Below are 25300 nucleotides of genomic sequence, written 5' to 3'. Positions count from 1 at the left end.
GCTCCTCTTCCTCTGCAGCCACGTCGGACAAACCCGATAGGGCTGAGATTGAGAAAGTCGGTAAGTCGAGATTGAAGAAAACAGAAACGAAAGAGAAAAATCCACTGCCTTCAAAAGAAGTGACTGAACAGGAGAAGCAAGCAGGCGCGCCCTAAGGAGGCGCGCGCCGCCAACATGCACTGTACATTCCACAAGCACTGCCTTATCTTACTTCTTGTAGCTGTTTAACTTTGTAAGATGCAAAGAGGTTAGATCAAGTTTAAATGACTGTGCTGCCCCTTTTCACATCGAAGAATGGAAAACTACTGACAACGAAGGCCGCGCCCGCCTCTCCCATCCACCTGTCTGGCTGGCAGGAAAGGAAAAGAACCTGCATGTTGGTGAAGGAGGCGGCTGGGTGGGACGGCAGTGAAATCTAGAATAAAGAGTAAGCTGGTCTCAAGGTGTCCTGTGGGCTGTAAAATGCAGTTTAATCGGGGTGCCATTTTTTGTTGCTGTTCAAATGATTTTAGTTATTGCAATGCACAATTTTTTTAATATTCGAGTTTTAAAACCTGGGGGGAAAAAAGACCTAAGGCCCAAGTGGGCACCTTCAATATCATTAAACGACAATGAAGAGAAGCAGAGCCTGACACACAGGAGGCTCTCACCCAACAGTCACCGTCACTAGTCATCAGAACGGCCACCTCCACGACAGAGAAGGATGTCCGTGTCTTCTCCGCCTCCAACCATCACCTCTACTTGGCCCCTCCTCGCCTACGAAATTCGCTTCTCCCGCCCCACGCTACCTTTACTACATTTCTGGACTTAGCCGTGAAGACCCGCCCTGACAGAGGGCACTCTCTCCTCGCCCTGGATCCCCTTGCTCACCGGTTCTTTTTCACCAGCCCTGAATCACCACCTTCACCCTCCCACTTCACTCCTGCATCCGCCCGAGCAGTGTCCGGCACCACGACGAATCAGCCAGCTCACCGGAGGCTTCAGCGTCCGCTTACAAACCCTGCCCAGGACACAGCTCCTCCTTCCCTAACTCCTGGCTTTTATTTCTCCAAACGAACAGCTCCAACGTTTCATCTAGCTTCCCAAATTTTAACGTTTCTTTCCACAAACCTTGGATCCCACGCTCCAGAGAAAGCTAGAACCGACCGGCAGCCGCTTCATCCTCTTCAGCTCGCCCTTGGGCTGTGGTTTTTCAAGCCTGGCTGCAGATCAGAATCACCTGGGGCCCCTCTAGGACCACGCCCTCCACGCCCCTGGATTTAATTGTCTGAGGCTGAGCCTCGTTAAAACCTCTTTAAAAAAACAAAAACAAAAAACACCGCCCCTGGGAAGCAGTATGACTCCTAACCAGGAACAAGCTGCCGCCCCACAATGAAGGCATCATCACCTCTCGTGGGGAAGGCGGGGAGAGGAGGGTTTTATCCTCATCTCATCTGTGATGGTTCCCACAATGACGTTAAGAGAGTTCTAGAAGCCGGGGGGGGGGGGGGGGAGGCCAGTTCTAAAGATGTCACAATTTATACTTCATTAACCTCAGCTGGGAAGGCCGGACCGCTTCTCTGGGTTCTTCCAGCAGAGCAGGGTACAGAGCAGCTGACAACTCTGTAGAGTGTGAATTACTCTCCAGCAAAGAACAGAGAGAAGAATCCAACGGCCCCACGCCTCTAATTCCATGAGGCATAGACTACAACCTTTAGGACACATTTTTATAACAAGTCAATTAAAAAAAATCATTTTCAGGGACTTCCCTGGCGGCCCAGTGGTTAGGACTTCACCTTCCAAAGCAGGAGGTGCCGGTTCATTCGATCCCTAGTTGGGGAGCTAAGATCCCACATGCCCCGTGGCCAAAAAACCAAAACATAAAACAGAAGCAATATTGTAACAAATTCAATAAAGATTTTAAAAATGGTCCACATCAAAAAAATCTTTAAAAAAATCATTTTCCAACACAGATAAGAACATGACTTCTAGAGTTTAAAAGGCAGCTAACATAGCAGAAAGCTCAACCTAAAGAATGAAAAGACATTTTCTGACTTTGTATTTTACCTAAATAGCCTTCCTCCAAGATGGGATTCAGCTGAACATATCTGGTTTACTAAATCTAGAAATTTAATGAAAACTACATTGCATAGAAAATGACAAACACTATAAATGAACAGACTATATTTTACTAGTTAAAGAAATTTTAAAAAAAGAAATTAAGCCATTCAGGAAATAGCTGTAATTTCTGCAAATAAATTTCGCCCACCACATAAACCCTGTAAAGGAAAACATCGTACCTGATGAGATCTGGTTCTGCACCCTCGTTCTTAAAGGATGTCAGAAGTAGTCTCTCTCGAGTTACAAGATCATCCAAAAGGTTTTGTCTTCGGTCTCCTTCGAGCTGTGTTCTGCAGGCATCTTGTTAAGGTCCAAGAGCAGGTGAATTACCTCATTTGACCTATTACGTTAAGTGAGCTCTCCAAGTCAGAAAGGACTGTTATAGGCTCTGATCAATCCTACCCAGAAGAGGCCTGAACCAACCTTCTCCTGCTGCTCTAACCTGAGACTTCACTGATCCTTCCAGTAAAGGACCTGGACAGAACCATCACAGAGGGACTTAACAAACACTGACACAGATCCGCCACACGAGGTCCTTCACTGAGAAACACAGTTGGTAAACACGATTATCCTCCCGGCGGCCACCCCTGAAATGTCCTTCCTCTCAACAGGGCAATGTGACTCAGGGAGTCATCAGGCTTTGAGTTTTAGGTCACGGTGGTCAAGGGTTTTTCCTGGACACTAATACCCTAAAATACTCTGCTAAAAAAGGAAAAAGAGAAAGAAAAGTTTTCTATGTTGCCCCCTTTCTTCCATGTTAATGAACACCTACAAACACACCTGGAATATATTTTGTAAAGGGCTACTTCATGCAACAGATTTGCTCTAAAAAGCTGTTACCATCGGCTCATTAAATACATTGCATGAGCTTTAATTCTCAACAGAATTACAAAGAAATAATCATATTTTTATGTGTTAATCTACTAAGCACGCTCGACTAGGAGTCCAAAGGCCAGCTAGTCCTATTTTGATCCTTACCTACGATCCTGAACCAATTACTTCACCTTTTTGAATTTGTTTCTTCATGTGGCACCCAGATCATCTCTCACACCTCCTCCGGCACGATCCATGGCCACAGTTTTCCTGGTTCCAGTAAAAGTGAGACCACTACTTTGGATTTCTGGATTTCTAGATTTCTAGATACTTGTCCTTTCAAGAGGGGATATTAAACCCTGCATTTAGGCCCCAGAAGTTTGAGAACTTGGCAGAATCAAGTAAGTTTCCCTGGGTGGGAAAACCACGGCCCAGTGAATCTACTTTTGTTGATCATTTTGAATAGAAAAAGCTGGCCAGCTAGCAAAAAAAGCAAATAAACCCATCAAAAATGTTCCCCAGTAGCAGATATTAGTTAGAAAAATCATAAATCCCCCCCAAACCAATGTAACTAAGGAGTGTTAGTGACTTTGACTACTTAAAAAATAATAATGGATACATTCTCTCTACATTCCAGAACGCCACGCTTTCCTGAGAAAAATGACTACCATCGCTTTTCCGTTTCCTGCTTGACTACAGTCATTAAGAACCCATCTTGGAAACCGTGAAGTAGTAACTGTAACTAAGAAACACTGAACTTAAGTCCTTCCTCTGTACTAATAAAAGGGCCAAATATTAGCCTTCTGATCAATGCAACACCAAAAATAAATATCAATGTGTTTCAAATCAGTGGCAAATTGTCAATAAAGCAGAAGCCTCTTCTATCTAAAAAAACGCTCCTGGGGGTGGGGAGAGACAGAACCTATGTCATGAATTATACAGGACAAAACTGAATTTTAATCATGGAAAACTATTAACTATATCACAATGCTGATTAGCCTTGTCTTCTGTTCTACACTCAACCTACTCTGGCAATCTGTGGTCTTGTTGGGATTTAGTTATCCAACCATCCAAGCGAGCATAAGCTGAACGATAATCCAATATTATAACTAAGCACAGATCTGACTGGCTCAGGGTTTAAACATAAAAAGTAAAATTACATATCATTAGAAGATGACTTTGGAGAACTTTCTAATACTCTTAGAGTAAGAAAGATCTTTCTAGTCAAGAATGAAAACCCAGAGGCCATGAAGGAAACACTAAATCTGGCTCTATAAAAATTTTAAATATCTGCAAAGTAAAATTACAAGTGACAAATTAATAGTGGCAAATTTTAAAACAGCAAAGGATATAACAGGGCATAGAAAAAAGAAACAACAATAATGCTAATCAAATGAAAAAAAATGCAGTTTCACATTAGTAAAAGAAATGCAAACTGAACCATGCTATCACTTTCACCCATCAGGTAAGAAACTACGACAGGGCGGTTCTGGAAAGGGGCAAGGAACCAAGCACTCTCAGACATCCTTGGTGGGAATGGAAACGGGTTCAACCAATTGCCACGTTGCCTTCTATATACATAACAAAATTTAAAAGGCACATTCTTTCAACAGGAATTTCTCCTACAGATATATTCACATGTCTATACAAAGATGTAGGAACAAAGATGTTCACTGCAGCATTATTTATAATAGCCAAATACTGGAAACATTCTAAGGTCCATCAATAAGGAACTAGCACACCTCTACAGTGGTATGTTTTGCAGCCCCCAAAAAAAGAGAGAGAGAGAAGAGGAAAGCTCTTTATGTATCGATGATAATGACAATTAACATTTCTGAGCACTTACTAAGTGCTACATAAGTTATTTGGTATGGAATAATCTCCAAAATAGTGTTAAACAAAAAGAAGCATCAAAGAGCTAAACACTGAATAGTATGCTCCCACTGCATACATTAAAAAAAAAAATCTAGGGCTTCCCTGGTGGCGCAGTGGTTGAGAGTCCGCCTGCCAATGCAGGGGACACGGGTTCGTGCCCCGGTCCAGGAAGATCCCACATGCCGCAGAACGGCTACGCCCGTGAGCCATGGCCGCTGAGCCTGCGCATCTGGAGCCTGTGCTCCGCAACGGGAGAGGTCATAACAGTGAGAGGCCTGCGTACCGCAAAAAAAAAAAAAAAAAAAATCAGAGAAACATATATGTTTGTATATACACTTAAAATTTATGGAAGAATACAGAAAGAGTTGCCTCTAAGGAAAGGGAACTGGGGATTCAGGGTGTAAGGGAGACTTACTTCCCATCCAATATTGTTTTGGACTGTTTGACTCTATCAAATGCTAATTAACAAAAAATTTCAGAACCAAACGTATAATATGATCCCTCTGTAGTCAAAAGCATTTTATATTTACATGTGTATATATTTGTTCATGCCTAGAAAAGTCTGTGATGGCAGGTACCAACCACTAACACATTAACTATGAAAGAATGAGCTGGAATAGGATGGGGATGGGGAAGAGAGAGAAGAGTCATTGGTTAGAAATAAGAACTATAGGGCTTCCCTGGTGGCGCAGTGGTTGAGAGTCCACCTGCCGATGCAGGGGACATGGGTTCATGCCCCTGTCTGGGAAGATCCCACATGCCGCGGAGCGGCTGGGCCCGTGAGCCGTGGCCGCTGAGTCTGCGCGTCCGGAGCCTGTGCTCCGCAATGGGAGAGGCCACAACAGTGAGAGGCCCGCGTACCGCAAAAAAATAAAATAAAATAAGAACTATACAGGTAGAAAGTACTTTTTTAATAAAAACAATAAAGGCAAGTTTTAAATTTAGCAGATATTAGATATAAACTAGTTGAGAATAAACTAACAAAGAACATCAATTTTAGGAGCAATAAAACTTGGTGATTATGTTTTGAAGATTATTAAGTGAAGAACAGAATCACAGACTGCTGATGCTAGGAGAGGCATATCCAAGTCTCTTGTTCTTCTGACCAGGAAACCAGGGCCCTGGGCAGCTGGTAATGACAATAGTGGGCTAGAGCCCAGCTCTTTCCAGTCTAAGTCAGGGCTTTCCTACCACCTCGTGTGGGGCTTGACCACCAAACGTTCCAGGGGCTCCTCCACCCTGAGGCCCCCAGTACTGCTCACTTAACTTTGCCACTTCTTAGCATCCTGTTAATAACAATACTGGTAACATTAATTCAGAATATTCCCAGAGACTCCCTGTAAATCCGGGACAACTGGAAAACTGTCCAGTTAGGAACACACTCTACCTCTTTGTTCTGTTTTTATTTTAACCTATTAAGAGAACAGAGCATAAGGAGATGGGGGGAGGGTAGAGGAGGTTGAAGAGGATAGATGCACAGCCCTTCTGCATAGCACACTTACTATACAGAAGTTGCTGTTAACGAGAGGTCAAAGAATCGTCTAGGCAGTGGTGACACTGCATGGATGTGGTCTCATGGTAGTTGGGGGAAGCGACGACAGGGTGAGGAAGGACAAGTAGAACACAGGGCACACAGTCAGTGGCCAGAACTGGGACCTCCTCTTCCACCAACGTGGTGAATAACCAAGGAAGAAGGTCAGAGAACAGACAAATAAGGAAACAGAAGAGCTAGCTACCATAGTACTTTTTCATCGGCTAGGCTGATGTTACATGTAATTAATTATAACCAGTTCATGGCAATGCAACGCTGCAAATGAAACTGGGTCCTGATTTCGTATCACCAATACCCATGACCAAAGTGCCTCAGCCCAGTTTCTCTGCTATAACCTGGGAAGCACTTCCAACCTACGATGGAGTGGGCTGAAGATGGTGCTGGACCCAGGGGACGCCCCACCCCCACTCTAGCTCCTGGAGTTTCTCCTTATTTGGTAGAAGGCTTAAGAATTTAGGCAAGTCTTACGTGCAAATTAATTGCTCTGGAGAAGCATAATTACTTCCCACTGCTGCAAGAAGGGCTGCACAGAGACAGTTTAAGGTCCCAGAGGCCAGAAGTTTTTTCTGGCTCACATAGTACTTCATCCCTTTCATTTTACTATTTTTTTTTTTAAGTTAACAAACTCTGCTGAATATCTATTATGTACCTGACCAGGTCCTTATCTTCCTCAAAGCACTGATCGATCATATTTTGCAAGTAGTATCTTAATACTATCACTGTCTGTGTGCTTTGATATACCCTTCTTACTTGATTATAAACTCCATAAAAGGACTACCTGTAAATTCTCCAAGATGGCTGTAATTTTAACAATGATAAAATAGTAAGTAGCAGCTAATCCTCGAGGAGGGCTTACTTTATGTGAAACACATTCTATGCATATAATTTAATCCTCCCAACAATCCCATAAGCCGGGTGTACTTTGATTATCCCTATTTCGCAAATGAGAAAACAGGCACAAAGAAGTAACTTGCCCACAAAGGGTTAATAACTATCTTTTATTTAACACCCACAATTATGGGGGTGGCTTGTCCTGTGAGATGCTTTAAATATATTTTCTTCAACTTTCACAACAACCTGCAAAACAAGTATGATTATTCCTACTCTACAGATGAATGAAACTAAGGTCAAGAAAGGCTACGTTGCTCTCTGGCCTTGGGGAAGTGATGGAGCTGGTCTTCTACCTCAGTTCTGTCTGGCTCCAAAGCCAATGTTGTTCCCAGTATTCCAATGGTGCCCAGACTTTTGGATTTCATGGAGCAGAAGTATTTCCAAACAAACTGCGGGGATGGTGATGGGGGGATTTATATAGACCAATTTTGCCATCTATGGACATTCCAAAACCCACAATAGACAAAACTCTCATCTACTTTTACTATCATGATGAAAAAGCAAGCAGATGTTAATACCCAAAACTAGAGAGAACCATGTAAACAGACTATAAATCAGAAAATTTCTACTGAAATAAAAATTATCTTGTCCTTATTTTTCTCACAATAGCAGACACCAGTGAAAACTGTCATGGCCAGGTGCAGTGTTTTAGAACCACTTCACCTCCACTGGAGCCCTGAGGGGCTATCCCTAAAATCTATCCAGTGAGCCTCTCCACACCTACATGTATCCAGGTTTGTTACATGGTGATTGGGGCATCTATCCTGCCATCTACCTATCTGTCTACGCATCTTTTTTTCCCAAAAAATACAAAGTGGAGCAGAGTTATTTATGGATTTAAAAAAATTATTTCTAGGGAATTCCCTGGTTGTCCAGTGGTTAGGACTCGGTGCTTTCACTGCTGGGGGCCTGGGTTCAATCCCTGGTCAGGAAACTAAGATGCCACAAGATGTATGGCACGACCAAAAAATAGTAATTATTACTATTTCTACAGGACTTCTCCCAAGAGACCAAAATACCTTTTGATACTGAACCCCTCTGTAAAGTGATTTTTTAAAATTCTTTTTAAAGTACCAGAAGTGTTGCCTTTGAAAAACCCAACAAAAAGACAAGCTTCATTTAAAGCTAATTCTAAGAATAATTTTAGCATTACCTGAAATTTCCTATGCGCCCTCCTGTAAACCCACCTTTTCTCAGCTGGTGAGGCCATTATAATCCCCATCTCCAAGAAGCACCGTGAACAGAAGTTAATGTATTTCAGCAATTTTCAACTCTCTGGCTGCAGGACTTTCAATTATGAATTGCAAGTTAACCAATTCGAAAGCACGCCACTTTCAATTTCACATTTATTCTCGCCAGAGAAAAATACTTTTTCAGGAAAGAGCAGTAACATCTTAGGCCTAACCTCCCAGAATTTAAGTGTTTGGAAGGCATTTTCATAGGACTTATCTTTCTGGCAACTCCTAGTGTTCTCTGGAAAACTTCACGAATGCAGAAAGGCATAAATTTATTAAGTAAGGTACCATAAACTCAACTACCCAACACAGTAAGGAAATGTGGCTTTCAAATATTCACGTTAAAAAAGTCACCCAACATTAATTATGCCTCAAGAAAAAGGATTAAAAAGTCACTCTCCCGGCGATTTATGGACACAAATTTTTCTAAGAATTACAACATCATAAAGTATACCTAATAAACCACAGTGAAGACTGTTTAATCTTTCTGATGATTAAGAAGGGTCTTGAGGATTTGCATTATAAACAAGATTTGTCTTGGCATTACAGCAACATGCCAAGCAATAGGGAACTCTAGTTGAAGACAGGCCACGTGACAGTGGACCGTATTCTATCACTAAAGTAGAATTCAGCTTTTAAACAAGTGGCTTTGGGTTCAGACAGCCCTGCGTTGGAATCCTAGCTTTCCATTTCTTAGCAGTGGGGTCTGGGCAAGTTACTTAAGCTCTTAAATATTCTTCTCCTCGGTGTGAAAAAATTCCTCTGCTGGAATGCTGTCCTCTATTTCCAACTTCATCAGTGACTTGAGGTGCAAGTTTGCTTTGGCCTCAATACCTCTTTTGTAAAGAAGGTTCAGCTGCCTCCTTTCCATTCTATCTAAGAAATGGTCTCCCTGAAAATACAGAGGTTTATGAGCGCCCCCATGGGGTGGATTATCTGAATTCCATCCCTAGTTTTGGTTGCAGTAGAAATAGACCCAATTATTTGAAAAAAATAATTAGATTTTAAAGAAAGCTGTTATATTCCAGACGAGTTTTTGATTTCTCCTGGGAAATTCTAAATTATTCACATGATGGTCCTTAAATATTTTCATAAATATTTCATATTTTCAGAGTATTTAACAACTCTGGTGTTTTCAAATGCCCAGTGTTTCATTCAGCAAATTCTGAGATCACCACAAAACCAGAGTCTATGAAATTTCAAAATATGGTCAGACTGCAAGCATTTAGAAAAACAAAGTCAATTATGACCGTGGCGTGCTTGGTACACCCCATAATTAATAACTAGCAGAAATTATTAATAGAAAAAAGTAAAAGTTATTAATTTATATCTTCTTGCCCTATAGGTTTAGCACATAAATATTATAAGATGAATAATAATCAGTTACCTATCAGCAAATAAAGTTATTAATATTACACTGGGAAACAATATTTAACTACGTTTCTAATACATGTGATTTAGGTAATATTAAAATGAGTTTGCACACCTTGATCCCATGTGCAGAATTCCAAGTACTTAGTACTGAAAGTGGAGAGCACAGCTCTGCCAACTTGAGGTCTATATATTAAGACTTGTGCATTTTGATAAAATAAAAACTCCTTATATAATAGACTGTGCAGTAACAAATGATGCCAGATGGAGGGTAAAGTTACAAACGAAACATATCAGAATATTCCAACTGTGTTAAAAATAAGGGCCCAATTGTTTACTGAAATTAAACTTATATTTAAAACCTTAGTGTTTTAATAAGTGCACACTGGAAATCATGCAACTATCTAAACCACCCTCCCTGGTGACATACAGTGGTGATACTTGGAGAAAAATATTTTTTAAAACATCTTCTATTGTTTTACCTAAAAAGCTATAGTCCTACATTTTCCCATGTTTAAAATTGGGCAATAACAACCATTTCCCAAGACACCAAAGTTTGGTACAAACTAAAGACAAAAAAGGTAAGAGAGGGCCAGTTTGAGGTCAGTTTTAAACTCAGATTTAAAGGATTAGTTTATGTAACAGGTCAAGTGTATTTTACTAAATTGATCAGATTATGAATTTCTTAAAAAAAGAAAAGAAAGAAAGAAAGAAAGAAAATATTTTGGGGAGTTCTCTGGTGGTCTAATGGTTAGGACTCCACACTTTCACTGCCGGGGCCCAGGTCGGATCCCTGGTTAGGGAACTAAGATCCCACAAGCCACTGCATGGCGCGGCCGAAAAAAAAAAGAAAGAAATATTTTAATTCTCGACATTGTTGGTGGGAGGCTGAGGTGATGACATAACTTGCTTCAGGCAAGTGTTTCCTACCTCCCAAAACAGGGGTACTGTCTGGACCTCTAGAACAATAAGGCAAAGAAGTAACATCTCAATAATCTACATAATTGAGGGAAAAAATGCATCGTTTCTACTGGTACTGGCTTCTCAGAAAAGAAAACGAATCGTTCAAAACTCTGGGAACTACAGAAGCAGAATCACAACTCAAGGGTGTCATGGAAGTTCTCCTGCTGGACCACCTTCAAGGCAGTCTAGACAGGTAGCAACATGGGGCTCGGTGTAAATACAGCACTGACAGAAAGCATGAGCTTCCTGCACTATTAAGGTTACACCCAACTAAGTTAACTCCTGCCGCGTGTCTTGCATCGCCAGCATATTCACTGTAAAACATGTAACAGACGCTTAAAATAGAAATTGAGATTATAGGCAATATTTTGGAAACCAGGTCTTCCTCAAGCTGTGGAAAAATCTGGGTGGCCCAGATTCCTTCCTTTCTTAAAATAAGACTGCTTGTCCTCCCACTCTAGCAAGAGGTGGAAATGTTTACATGGATACATCTGATGTGTTGACACAGCTCTTAGCAATAAGTCCTTCAAAAGGGCGATCTTTTCCTTCAGTTTCTGCAACAAAGCTCTGATTGTCACGGTAAGCTGAAAAGAAAAGAACACAGCCTGAGAATGCTAGTCCAGAGGTGTGAGGTCTCCTAAAAATATCATGTAAACGCTGCTTTACAAACTATGATTCAATCAAAGAAGGGCTGCAACGACAACCTCAGGGCTGTACGGAATCTTAACAGTCACTTGGGCCAGCCACCCACCTAATGCTCACACCCAGCCCTATGACCTGACCAGCTGGTGAGCCGGTCCACACCTGAACCCTGACATTGACTGGAAACTGTCACTATGCCCTCACAATCAGCTGAATTCTGTCCCTTGAGCATCTACCCTCGGATCCTATTTGTCTACCTCGGAGCCATGCAGGAAACTGCATGTCCCCAGTCTTTGTTCACCAGCAAAAGCCCCACGGTTCCCTCAACCATGCTGCAAAGAACAAGACGTCAAGTCCCACTGCCATCCCGGCCACTCCTCCCTAAACACACTGGTACACTTACAACCCATTAAAAGTTTTATAGCAGGGTGTCCTTTTTATACGAGAGGAGTGTTGACCGCATGGGACTCTTTTTCCAGGAGGTGTGAATTTTCTCCAATTTACAAACCCAGAGTAAAGTTTTGTTTGTGACTCTAAGTGCTGCCTTTTTAAAGGATGGTAGAGAGGTGGGGAGGAAGCCTCTTAGGAATTTAAAAATATGAAAAATAGAATCGCCCGTGTAAAGTAAACACAGTCAACCGCGGATATAATTGGAGATATGTTTAAAAAGGCACTCTCACAAGTTTGCTACCTTGTTAAAAGAAGCAATTATACAACTGCAGTGGAAGCAGGGGCTCTCTCCTTAGATTAGCAGGGTCACATAAGGAAAATACAGCGCAACAGCAGAGGCTGGCCAAGGGCTACACACATCAAGCAACCCTCAAAGGTATTAGCAGCCAAGAAAAATCTCACCTTAACTATTCTAATACCCCTGGGAAGCACAGAAAAACCACCCACAACGTTTATGGGGACACGCCAAGGAAAGCAGACCCCTCCTCACTCAAGAAGTAAAGAGCAAAACAAACAAACAAATGAACAAAAGAACACACACACACACACACACACACACACACACACACACACACACACCCCAGGTCTAAGAAGAATCTACGAAATTAAAGATCAAAAGCATTCAACAGATGAAAGAATATGTAGCCATTAAAAAGTATGACTGGGGACCTCCCTGGCGGTCCAGTGGTTGACACTCCATGCCTCCCATGCAGAAGGCGCTGGTTCAATCCTTGGTCGAGGAACTAAGATCCCACATGCGGCGCAGCATGGCCAAAAAAAAAAAAAAAAAGTATGACTGAAATCTATATTTGTTAACATAGAAAGATACCCATCATAATTTATTAAAAGAAAAAGAAATCAAGTCATAAAAAGAAGTGTCATCCACATAGAGAAAAAACAACCCAGGACCTAAAGACATCAAGACATCAAGGGTAGTTATCTCTAAGGAGTGGGATTTCTTAATATTTTATAAGAAAACTATTACTTTCATAATCAGAAGAAATGTCCCATTATGATAATTTAACAGAAGCTTTCCAAAGCACAGAAAAGGATGGAAAGCCTAATTCATATTTTAAGCTAACACAACCCTGGGAACAAGCGCTGACAGAGATAACAGAAAAAAAGAAACTACTCGCCAATCTCCCTTAAGGATTATAAATGTAAAAGTCTTTAAAAAATTTTAGCAAAGCAAATTCAGAATTACATTAAAAATGACAATATACCATCACCAAGTAGAATTTATGAGTAATTTAAGAATAGTTTGATGTTAGAAAATCTAATAATAAAGCTAACAGTGTTAATTACTAAAAACAGACTAAACATATGATTAACACAGCATGGGAGAAATTAATTAAAAACAAAACAAAAACAAAGAAAACTAAAAATCAGTCAGTGCTGCCTTAAATACAATATTATTTAACTTTGGTCTAGAAGTTCTAACCAACATGATAAGACAAGTTAAAGAAATACATAAGGGCTGGAAAGAAGGAAATGAAATTATCATTATTTGCAGACTGATAACAGTCTGTTTGGGAAAGTTAAGAGGATCACCTAAAAGATGACTAGAAACAGATGAAGAATTCAGGATGGTGATCAATTACAAAACGAAAAAATCGAGGGCATTCCTAAATTCAAGTAATAGGGAGAACTTTAAAAAATTATTTTAAAACATCATTAACAATATCAACAAAATCTAAAAAATATCTAGCACAGTGCCTGGTGTATAGTAACTGCAGGAAATACTGCTGATGGAATGAGTGAAAGGAAACACTCAATACTGCAAAAATGTAAATGTTCCCCAGTTTAGTCTATAAATATACTACACATCTACCCCAAATACTATTTGCAGTCCTTTTATTGGAGAGGAGATGGTAACTGAGGCACAGCACAAAATTCTTTTTTTTTTTTTTTTTTGCGGTACGCGGGCCTCTCACTGTTGTGGCCTCTCCCGTTGCGGAGCACAGGCTCCGGACGCGCAGGCTCAGCGGCCATGGCTCACGGGTCCAGCCGCTCCGCGGCATGTGGGATCTTCCCAGACCGGGGCACGAACCCGTGTCCCCTGCATCGGCAGGCGGACTCCCAACCACTGCGCCACCAGGGAAGCCCCCCAAAATTCTTTTTAATAAAGCTATGCAAAATTGCTCTAAAAGGAGGATAAATGAAGGGAAATATAGAAAGATCATGGATATGTATAACTAAGGGGGCCTTAAACAATTAGATATTAAATCTTTACAAAAAACTACAAGAGTATGATGCTGGCAGTTACCAATGGCTTCATTAGTGCAACAGAACAGAAGGTCCAGAAACAGTGCAGTTGTGTAAGAACTTAGTGAATGAAATATGGACTATTTCATATTTGGGGGGGATTAATAATTTAGCAAATGGGAAAAAATTAGATGCCTACAATACACGAAATGAATTTCAAATATTATAAAGATTTATGTGTTTTAAAAAAAGATAAAAAAGAGGAAAATTTAGATTATTAGGCAAAGTACTTCTATAATCCCTGGGTGTGAAAGGCCTTTCTAAGCAGTATCTCCCCTTCTCCTATAAGAAAAGGCCATAAATAAAAAGAGTGATAATTTCAAATAAAATTTTTTAAAAGTGTATACATATATTTTAAAGTCATTTATAAAATCAAAATCCAAATTAATAGAAAAAATATTTGCACCAAATATGCCAGATCAAAGCTTAGTTAACATATATATAAGGAACACTTGGAAATTAAGAAATAATAAGCTAGGTTAAGGACATGTATATAACAGGCAATTCATAAAGGAAGAAATACAAACATCCAATAAATATATGAAAAGATGTTCAATGGCATAAGTGATTTTAAGAATGCATATCGGGCTTCCCTGGTGGCGCACTGGTTGAGAGTCTGCCTGCCGATGCAGGGGACACGGGTTCGTGCCCCGGTCCGGGAATATCCCGCATGCCGCGGAGCGGCTGGGCCCGTGAGCCATGGCCGCTGAGCCTGCGCGTCCGGAGCCTGTGCTCCGCAACGGGAGAGGCCACAACAGTGAGAGGCCCACGTACCGCAAAAAAAAAAAAAAAGAAATATCAAATCACTATGCTGTATACCCAAAACTAATATAATATTGTAAGTCAATTATGCTTCAATTAAAAAAATGAAGACAATAAAACTACACTAAAATATTTTATCTCACTTATATAGGGTTGGCAAAAATTCAGAAAATTGACAGCGCCCTCTGCTGGCCAGGCTGTGAAGCCAAAGGTGACAACTCCTGTGGAGGGGAATTTGGCAACAGGTAAAAAAAAAATCACATATGCCCTGGTTCTGAGAATTCACCCTTAAAAGAACCTCCACAAATACAAATACAAAAAAAAAAAAAAAAAAATCACAAAGCTATTTATTGCAGCATTATTCATAACAGCAAAAGACTGGAAACACTCTAAATGCCCATTCTTAGGAGACAGGTTAATGAACTAGAGTATACACAATAGAGGACTATAAGGCCCTAAGAAAAACTGAGAAGATCTCAGTGCATTAATATCTCTATCATATATTATCACGTGAAAAGAGCAAGATACAAAAGAGTAACTTTTGTGTCAAAGGAACAGAAATGAGCACACACACACACACACACACACACCCCTGAATGCCTACTTCTGCAAGAAGTCACACAGGAAGGATAAATGAGAAATTAATTTTAAAAAAAGGTTACCTCTAAGAAGCAGGTGAAGAAGGCATGGAAAAGAGTGGGATGGGGACAAGACTTTGAGTATACCTTTGTATATAATATTGACTTTTGAACTATGTAAATGTTCTACATATTAAAAATTGTATCAGCAAGGGTAGGGAAGAATAGCAAACCCTGAAAATGAATATCAATAGATACAAAGGAGAGCATAAGACACAGAAAAAAAAGAAACAATTCTAATAGCTTTAGAACAGAATAACCTCAGTATCCTTAGGGGGATATTCTAAATTTTAAAAAAATAATAATAAAGACACAAACTCAAACTTTACTTATTGTCTGTAGTGGCCCTTGTGTAATGATTCTGAAACTACTTTCTATAAACTCTAAGAGAGACCAAATGAGCAAAAACATATCAATGCTTCTGGAAACCTGGGTTCTCACTGCAGGAGAAGGAAGGAAAATACTAATTTAGAATGGGGAAGTTACAAAGAAACCTGTGAATGTTGGATTAGAATCAAAAGCATTGGCATGGACTCACGGTTTTCTAAAAACCATATTTCCTCGCCAAATCCCATCATTGTTTTTTACAGCCCACAAGCGAAGGATGATTTTTTACATTTTTAAATGTAAAATGTAAAAAACCAAATAAGTTTATTATCCTTTTGTCGAGAATGGGTACTCAAAGAGGTGAGAACTTGGCCTCTTGTCCTGCAAAGCCTGACAGATTTACCATCTGGGGGAAAGTGTGCCAACCTTGGAACTACACTATGAAATTGTTAGAAACTTTTTAAGGTAAAGTAGGAGAAATTATAGAGATGTCATGCTTCATTTAGTCCTAGTGATTAAATAACTATTAACTGATTGGTTGTAATGTCAATTCGACATGTGTAAGCATAAAGGCCATTATACACACACATACACACAGAGTCAAAAAGGGGAGGGTTTTCAGACCTCAGAGCTCAAACAAATCATTTGAAGTACTCATTCCTGGTCTTACCTTGGTTGTATTTTCACCATTTCTTTCATACTGATTTCGTTGTTGAATTTTCTCAGCAATCTCTTGTGCAATTTGGCAGGTAGAATCGTAGGTGGAGAACCTGCATCAAAGTCATAAAGGGAGAAAAATGTTGAAGGTTCTTTAAAGGAAATTTCTGCATAATCTAAGTTTCAGTTTGTAATTCTAGTCACAAATGCAAACAGGAAGGGAGGATGAAAATTGTAACAGTAATGGCAACAGGGGTTGAATGGTACTTAGTACAGGCTGGGCTCAATTCTCAAAGCTTCCTTTGTAATAACTCACTTAATCCACACAAGAACACTGGGAGGTGGGTCACCATCCCCATCATACATGTGAGAAAATCAGGCACAAAGAGGTAGAGCGACTTGCCCTATGGGTACCACCAGCTGCAAACCAAGGCTGCCTGGCCCTGAGCCTCTGCTCCTAGCCACTGTGCTATCTGACCGCTGATAAAGCATACTGATTCGTTCATTCACAAAACATTCAGCAAACATTTCTGGAGGGCCGCCTCTGTGCGGAGTACTGCTCCAGGCACTGGAGAATAGAGCAGGGAACAAAATGGACGAACTCCCTGCTTTCAAGGAGTTTAGCGAAGGGAGAAAGGCATCAAACAAACCAAAACATAGTATGTCAAGTGTTGATATGGGCTAAGAAGGAAAATAAAGCAGGATAAAGGGATGGAGAGTGACAGGCCACGTGAGCAGCTATTTGGGGAAGAGCTACACAGATCAGCAGGTAAGACGATTCTCTGGGGTCAAAGGACACACACCCACCTGACTCCTAAGCTTACCAGAATTCTCTCAAAGCAGGTTCTGAGCTTCTATTTGTTATTCAACAGTGTTGGGGGTTTTGAAGGATTCACAATCAATCCCCAACAGTCCCTTACTTTTTCCTTCGCTTACAGCCTTTTTACTTTTTATTTGTTTTACAGAAAATACTTAAGTGTGTACACTCATTTCATCTCTCCTAAAGGCAGGGACTATGAATATACGACAAACCTATTTTCCAGGAGTGCCCAGTAAAAAATATTGAAATCTGCTGTTTAACCTAATGTTAAACACCAAGGCGGGAAAGCCACGGGGTGGGGGGGGGATGGTGGTGTGCTGAATTGGGCGATTGGGAATGGCATGTACACGCTGATGTGTATAAAATTGATGACTAATAACAACCTGCTGTATAAAAAAATAAATACAATTAAATTTAAAAAATTTTTTAAAAACTAATACAAACTTTCTTTGGGTTATTTGTATGGAAACATGTTAATATAAATGTTTCAGACATTACATGAAATTCCTAAAAATCTTATATGTTCTGGTATAATGTTATAAGTCATAATTCTAGTTATTACTTTAAAATGTATATCTCAGAAATAACTAAATTTCATTGTCAATTGCATTATTATGAACTTTCATCAAATCTTTAACCATGGTCATTTTTAAGTCTTTTGTTATTTACAGACAGTTCTGGGTGTACTCTGATGCTTTTGCAAAAATGTTCCTATAAAAGGGTTTCATCTTCAAGGAATTCATGGAAAAGACTCTGACAAGTACAGGTTTCTGGTAACTGACTATACTGCTGAACTGAATGAATAAGCATTTTCAGAACTCTAATGGAAAACTGATGAATTCATAAAAGTGTTAACAAAAGATCAAGATGAAAAAAGAATTAATTACATGGGACTGAGTGAACTGATGAGGATGATTATAATTTTTGTGACTTTCTGTTTGAATAAAAAAAATGTTATGTAAATTTATGTAAAAAGAACTTAATGTAAAACAATGCCACTCTTCTCACTTATTTTCTCTTGTTTTGGAAAATATAGATATTTTCTGTTAAAAACATGATTTATACTGACATGTAATAGGTTGATTATTGTTATTATAAATGAATTAATAAATATTTTTAAGTTTCAAAAAAATATTAAAATCTGTTTAACCTAATGTTCCAATTTTTGTCTGAAAAAATAAGCAATCCATTTCTTAAAATCTCTGAATTCCCACATATCACTTGAACAATGAGGGGACCTGGCAAATGTCTTTGAATGAAGGAAAAATAAACAATCTCCAGTCGTTTCCCTTAGGAGTCTTACTACAGTAATTACAGCTATGGCTAACAACTGAGTATCTGATCTGGGCCAGGTCCTATGCTAAGAGCTGTACATTTTAAATTTAATAAGGATCCGATGAGGTAGTGTAACTGAGCAGAACCCTATGGGGCCTTCCTGGAACAGACCCCCATCCCCTTGTCCTCCTCCTGCCTCTCGTCTATAGAAAAGCTTTAGTCTCCTAGGGCTTCCCTGAGTTCCAAAGAGTAAATTTAATCAGAGAAGTGAGAAGCAGGAAAACAGTCAAGCAAAACAAAATAATAATAGTTTAGCCACTAAAGTCAAGGACCTTTGGTTACTCCTCAAGGGCTGTAGATAATATTCTGAGCCGTGTCCTTTGAGCTGCTTTGCAGATACCGAAACCCCCGCCGGGTGGGAGAAGTAACTGTATGCTGCCCAAAAGGCACGTAGACCCCAGACCAACGGGAAACAGAAAGTGACTCCCAATTACCCCTCCACCAACCAATCAGAAGAGTGTCCACGAGCTGATCACGACCCCACAACACCCCTCCCTCACCCGTTTTTTTTTTTTTTTTTTTTGCGGTACGCGGGCCTCTCCCTATTGTGGCCTCTCCCGTCGCGGAGCGCAGGCTCAGTGGCCATGGCTCACGGGCCCAGCCGCCCCACGGCATGTGCGATCTTCCCGGACCGGGGCACGAACCCGTGTCTCCCGCATCGGCAGGCGGACTCTCAACCACTGCGCCACCAGGGAAGCCCCCGCCCCCACCCTGTCTTTAAAAACCTTTCCCTGAAGGCCGTCAGGGAATTCAGATGTTTTAAGCACTAGCACTAGACTCCTTGCTTGGTGCTCTGCGATAAACGCTGCACTTTCCTTCACCACAACATTGTATCAGTAGATTGGCTTTGCTGCATGCCGGCGAGTCAACCCAAGTTTGGTTCGCTAACAGTAGGATCCTTGGCAACTCACCGCTATAATCTAAAGTAGCATCATTCATATACATATATTCATGCATCCCAAAAGACAGCAGGTGATATAAGACAATACACAATTAAGAAAGTAGGAGGGGAGACTTCCCTGGTGGTCCAGTGGTTGAGAATCCGCCTTCCAAGGCAGGGGATGCGGGTGCGACCCCTGGTCAGGAAATTAAGATCCCACACGCCGTGGGGAAGCTAAGCCCGTGGGCCAACAACTAAGACGTGAGGCAGCCAAAAGTAAATACATAAATATTAAAAAAAAAAAAGAAAGAAAAAGAAAGTAGGAGGGAGGCTGATAAGAAAAACTGGGTCCTGGTCTCAGCTTTGCCACATTTTCCTCTTTTTCCCTGCATGTTGTCATCTATGAAAAGAGGTTCTGAGGTCTGGCTCTGTGGTCCCAGACCACACGTATGAAAATCAATAACAAGGTACAACACACCTCCTGCCAAACGTGGAGTATAAATGGCGAGTGCATATTTCCGGAGTTCGGAAATGAGAGAAATTACTGTTGGCCGAGACAGATCTGATAAGGCTGGGCCAAGAGGTTACACCTTGGGCTGAACCACAAGGTCAAAGCAGGCCTCTCACTCCCACAAGAGGGAGGAGCACATTCTAGACGAGGTGAGAGGCACAGGGAACAAGCAAAGATGAAAGGGAGGGTAGGAGCCTGGCACGGTCGGCTGAGTGGTGGTCCTGGGTAGGAGGGTAAAGTATAAAATGGTATTGATGAGTCGAAGCTAGTTTCTGCAGAGCCTTGAACAGCAGGACAAGCTTTGACTTTTAGCAGAGAATTTGAGAGGTGCAGGGGATACTTGTACACATAGAGTGAGGCCCGGAAGAGGTTACATGAAACGCTGATGCCCAAACCCCAGATGTCTTCCTTATAATCCTCACGCTTTCATTTGAGCTCTAAAGAGCATTTCGGAAGCTTTGCTACACAGTTGAATCACCAGAGAAGACCTAAAAAAAAAAAAAAAAAATCCTGGCTCCTACCCCAGGCATCATTCTGATTGAATTGGCACGGGGTTTGACCTGGACGTGAGGAGTTGTAAAGTTCCCCAGGTGATTTCAATCTGTAGCAAAGCTTGCGAACCACTGGCCTAGCTGTAATGGGCAACCTCATGATGGCATCAAGCACACAGGTACCTAAAATACTAGTTTAGGAAAAGTAACCTGAACTCCACGTACATAAATCACTGGGGGGATGAGAGAAGAGTGGCTAGAGACCAGTAGAAGACTTCTCCAGCCATTCAACGCAGTAACCAGCCACCAATATTTACTCTCTGTAAGCCATAAGGCTATAAAGGATTGGGCTACGGCAGAAAAGAAAAGAAAAAAAAATACTGGAGATGAGTGAACAATCTGATAGGAAGAGTGAGGAAAAAGGAGATGATTAGAGTTTTTAGGCCCAAGAGGATGGTGATGCCATGACAGAGGCTGTGGAACTGGAACAGAGAGAAAAAAGTGGTAAAGCTGATTAACTTTAGCAAAGAACCCATTCAGAGACAGTCACCACCGGCTATTTCTATTACACAGTGAGCTTACCACTGGCTTTGATATGCCATTAAGAGAGTAACAGCCATATTCCATTTCTAAACAGTAGAACGCTACTCAGGAGTAAAGCATCACTGAGCTATGCTATTTCAATAGCAGGAGAGCAAAGCTGTGGTCAAGTTTGTTTTATAGATTTTTCCAAGTCCTATTCCATACTCCTTTCTGCTCCCGTGAGCAGCAACCTACTTTGCAAGGAAGCTGACCTAGCACAGCACAGTCCCTCATTGTTTCACTTTCAACAAATGAGAAAGCTGCTGAGTCAAACTACTTGAGAGGAACAGGAAAACTTATCAGTGCTTTTTCAACATTAACTGTGGAAGAGGCCCAGGGTTCAGTGATAGCTTCTACCAACCTAAATGGATACCCTGGGGCCTCTACCTTATTGCTAAGCTTTATTTCCTACCTTATGTGTAAAATGAGGGAGTTAGCTTCCAGGAAGTAGAGGGCAACTTAGCCCTTGGACCCAGTAGTTCCACTTCTAGGGAGTGAGTCAAGGAAATCAGAGATGGAACAAAAGGGCAGTCTTTGTAATTAAAAAAAAAAAAAACCCAAAAAATCCCTAACATTTTTTAAAGGGTACAAAGAGGGGAATGATTAAATCATAGTGCATCATGGTCATTCATATGATGCACTATTAAGCACCATTAAAATTGTGTCTTCAGGGCTTCCCTGGTGGCGCAGTGGTTGGGAGTCCGCCTGCCGATGCAGGGGACACGGGTTCGTGCCCCGGTCCGGGAAGATCCCACATGCCGCGGAGCAACTAAGCCCGTGCACCGCAACTACTGAGCCTGCGCTCTAGGGCCCACGAGCCACAACTACTGAAGCCCGTGCCTAGAGCCCGTGCTCTGCAACAAGAGAAGCCACCGCAGTGAGAAGCCCGCGAGTAGCCCCCGCTCGCCACAACCAGAGAAAAGCCCACGCGCAGCAAAAAAGACAGAGCGCAGCCAAAAATTAATTAATTAATTTTAAAAAAATCAACAGTGGCAATTATTCCAAATGATAAGAGTTAAAGATGGGGGTTTTTTCCTTTGCAAATTTTCAATATTTTCTAAATTTTCTATCGGGGTGTTAAAAATATGGTGGAAAAAAATTAGTGTTAAATCAATTAAGCCATTGGCCCAGATAATCTAGATCCCAGGTAGATTAACTTTGATTTTTCAAAGTTAATCTCTTAATATCCAGACTATCTGCAACTTAAACAATAAACTATGTTACAAGTACTAATATGACATATTCTCCAAAAGAACCGTGTTGAGCTATAGCATTTTTAATTAGTAAACAAAAAGCTCAAGTCCAATACGCTATAGGAATAGGTTCCTCGTATCATAACTTGTGTCTTTCATCATTCAGTCAGTCCTTGGGACTTCACTGTTGAATAAAAGGCCCTTATCACCTGTTGTTTTACTGCAGAAGTTGCTGCCATAGGAAGTCTTCGTGGTACTAAAATACCTTATCAACGGCATAATTTCCCTCCCAGATTCCTCTAAGTTTTTTGAAGGGCCCACAAGATCTAGATGCTAGCGCCAACTGGTTACTAACTCGCTGATGACCATGAATTCTGAACCTCGGTTTCTCCACCTGGGAAATAAGAAGGTTCACCAGATACACTGGCGTTCCACAAAAAGGTCACTCCGACTTCACTTTCGCAGGAGTCCAGGGAAGCCTGCATCAGCCATCTCCACAACCACGATGGGCGGGAATCCGGGAGATGCAGCCAAGAAGGGCTAAAGGAATGCTCAGAGATTCGGCACTGGAACTCAGCTCCTCAGGGGTCCGCCGGGCCTCCCGCCCCGGCCACCCCTGTCCAGACCGAGGGTGTCGGGATGCGGCAGAGCCCAGCCCCTCAAACCCCGTCCCCGGCAGCAGGGGAAGGGGCCTTGCTCCCCTCCCCTCATCCCGAAAGGCCTCCAGCCCTAATGCCTAGCGACCGCCCGCTCCCCAGCAGCACGGCCTCCCCCGGGACGGTCCGCGTGCAGCCTCCCTCTCCCCGGGCTCACCAGGGGTCCGGGGCCATGGTGCAGTCTCCACCCACTCCTCGGACACTTCCTGCTCGCAACAGCTGACTACGGCGGCCCGCGCGGCTCACACCCCGCGGCTCGACCCGTGCGCGACGGGAACCTGAAGTTTGCACAGTGAATATACGTACACCAAGGCCTCCAAACTGTGATGAAGAAAGGAAAGCGCTCCCCCGGGGAACTGTAGGTTGGAGCAATCGGGTCCCACTAAGAGATGCGAACAGTTGGGTGCAATTAAAATAAAATTGTTTTTGAACAAAATCTAAGCATTTTTCCCAGGTAGGTGGGAGCCCCTCAAGACCTCTAGCAGTTACTTAACATTTTATCCTGCTTAAAACAAAAACAAACAAACAAACAAAAAATGGATTGTGGTGATAGTTGCACAACTATATAAATTTACTAAAGCCCACTTTAAGTAAATTCTCTATATAATTTATACCTCAGTATAGTTAAAAAAACCCTTTTTGTCCTGCTTCAAACAAGGGACCCAAAGAAGTATCAATTATATATTGTCTTATAGCAGCCTTCCCATCAGAGGCAATTCTTCAATTCTTAAATGCCATTAGGTGCTTGATTATATAGTTACCCCAAAGGTCACACACTCTTTACATGGGACAGGAGGGAATTAGTTCTGTGCATTTAGTGCCCCTTAAATTTCCAGAGAAATACTAGAAGGTAGAAAGAACGGCTCTTTCCGTTTGCAAGAGAGCAAAAGGACTCGAACTCCTTCGGCTGGGTTTCAGCGCAGGCGTTGATCTGGCGCGCATGCGCAAGTCCGTTACCACAACGACCGGAAGACGCTGCACCTCTGGAGGCTGAGAGTAACGTGAGCGGAGTCTCCGGGTGATGGAGACCCAAACTTCGCCCAAGGATGAGGTGGCTGAGGTGGCCGAGCTGGAGCTTGAGGCCGTGATCGGATTCAATGGTGAGACCCAGAGCACGTCTGGGTTGGGCGGTTTAGGAATCCCAGGGACACGTAGTGCAAACAGGGAGAGTGAGACCCCAGGTAGCACCTGCAAGGCAGCTTGGGACGCTGGCATGAGCGAAGCACTGGGGACCCAGAGACCTCCTCCTCCCCAAAAGTCTTAGAGAGTCACATTCTCACTCCAAGCCTCAAAGAACGGGATGGGTTTTGCCTAAAAGGAACGAAATGCCTCCTCCTCCTTAAGGATAAGTAAGTGTGACTTGAAAGCCTTCTCCCACTAGTCAGCTCTCCCCTGGCTCTAAGCCCCACACAACCCGCAATACTGCCTGCCCCTCGGTAACCACCTACAGAATCCGTGTAGGCCCCTGGGACCACCTTCTGATGTACTAATGAGAAGGGGCTGGGGGGGGAGGAGGGATTCTAATGGTGAGGATTTCAGTCCACGACAGAAGGCGAAGAGGACGCCAGGGGGAGCTGGAGAGGAGAGATGCTTTGGTCAGAGGAGGCCTGGTTGTTCTGCCTAAATCTGACTTATGACCCCCTCCTATTTGCCACATGAAGGGGGGAAATGCTGTTTGGTTTTCTGAGAAGGATGAAAACAAGCAATGGGTTGCATTTTTTAAAAAGCAAACTTTTTATGGCTGAATAATATTCCATTGTATATATGTGCCACATCTTCTTTATCCATTCATCTGTCGATGGACTATTACTCAGCCATAAAAAGAAACGAAATTGAATTATTTGTACCGAGGTGGATGGACCTAGAGTCTGTCATACAGAGTGAGGTAAGTCAGAAAGAGAGAAACAAATACCGTATGCTAACGCACATATATGTAATCTAAAAAAAAAATGGTACTGATGAACCTAATGGCAGGGCAGGAATAAAGAAGTAGACATAGAGAATGGATTTGAGGACACAGTGGGGAGGGAAAGCTGGGGCAAAGTGAGAGTAGCATTGACATATATACACTACCAAATGTAAAATAGTTAGCTAGTGGGAGGCAGCAGCATAGCACAGGGAGATCAGCTAGGTGCTTTGCAATGACTTAGAGTCATGGGATAGAGGCTCAAGAGGGAGGGGATATATGTATGCATACGGCTGATTGACTTCGTTGTACAACAGAAACTAACACAGTATTGTGAAGCAATAAAGGTCTATTTTTTTTAAAAAAGCAAACTTTTAAAAAAGTG

The 25300-nt window shown here is 41.8% G+C and overlaps 2 protein-coding genes across 4 annotated transcripts in view; one reads left to right on the top strand and one right to left on the bottom strand.

The window, feature by feature from the left end:
• The window catches only part of STX8 (syntaxin 8), a 240663-nt gene extending 217427 nt beyond the window's left edge, over nt 1–23236 (bottom strand). For both annotated transcript variants that reach the window (XM_060135641.1, XM_060135642.1), the window contains exons 1-4: nt 23167–23236; nt 16555–16654; nt 11290–11384; nt 2280–2390 (exon numbers count right to left, since the gene is read on the bottom strand). In XM_060135641.1, coding sequence (XP_059991624.1) covers nt 2280–2390; nt 11290–11384; nt 16555–16654; nt 23167–23183 — 323 coding nt within the window. In that variant the 5' untranslated portion in view covers nt 23184–23236. The remainder of the gene's footprint in view (nt 1–2279; nt 2391–11289; nt 11385–16554; nt 16655–23166) is intronic.
• Nucleotides 23237–24000: 764 nt separating this feature from the next.
• Nucleotides 24001–25300, top strand: part of CFAP52 (cilia and flagella associated protein 52) — a 36186-nt gene continuing 34886 nt past the window's right edge. Inside the window, exon 1 of one of the 2 annotated variants that reach the window (XM_060134041.1) lies at nt 24001–24109. In XM_060134041.1, coding sequence (XP_059990024.1) covers nt 24031–24109 — 79 coding nt within the window. In that variant the 5' untranslated portion in view covers nt 24001–24030. The remainder of the gene's footprint in view (nt 24110–25300) is intronic. The other variant, XM_060134042.1, reaches the window with a different exon arrangement.

Source organism: Lagenorhynchus albirostris, chromosome 20, assembly GCF_949774975.1.
Source record: "Lagenorhynchus albirostris chromosome 20, mLagAlb1.1, whole genome shotgun sequence".
Taxonomy (NCBI): Eukaryota; Metazoa; Chordata; class Mammalia; order Artiodactyla; family Delphinidae; genus Lagenorhynchus; species Lagenorhynchus albirostris.
Note: the sequence above shows the minus strand (reverse complement) of the source record. Positions and strands in the feature narration are given on the sequence as shown.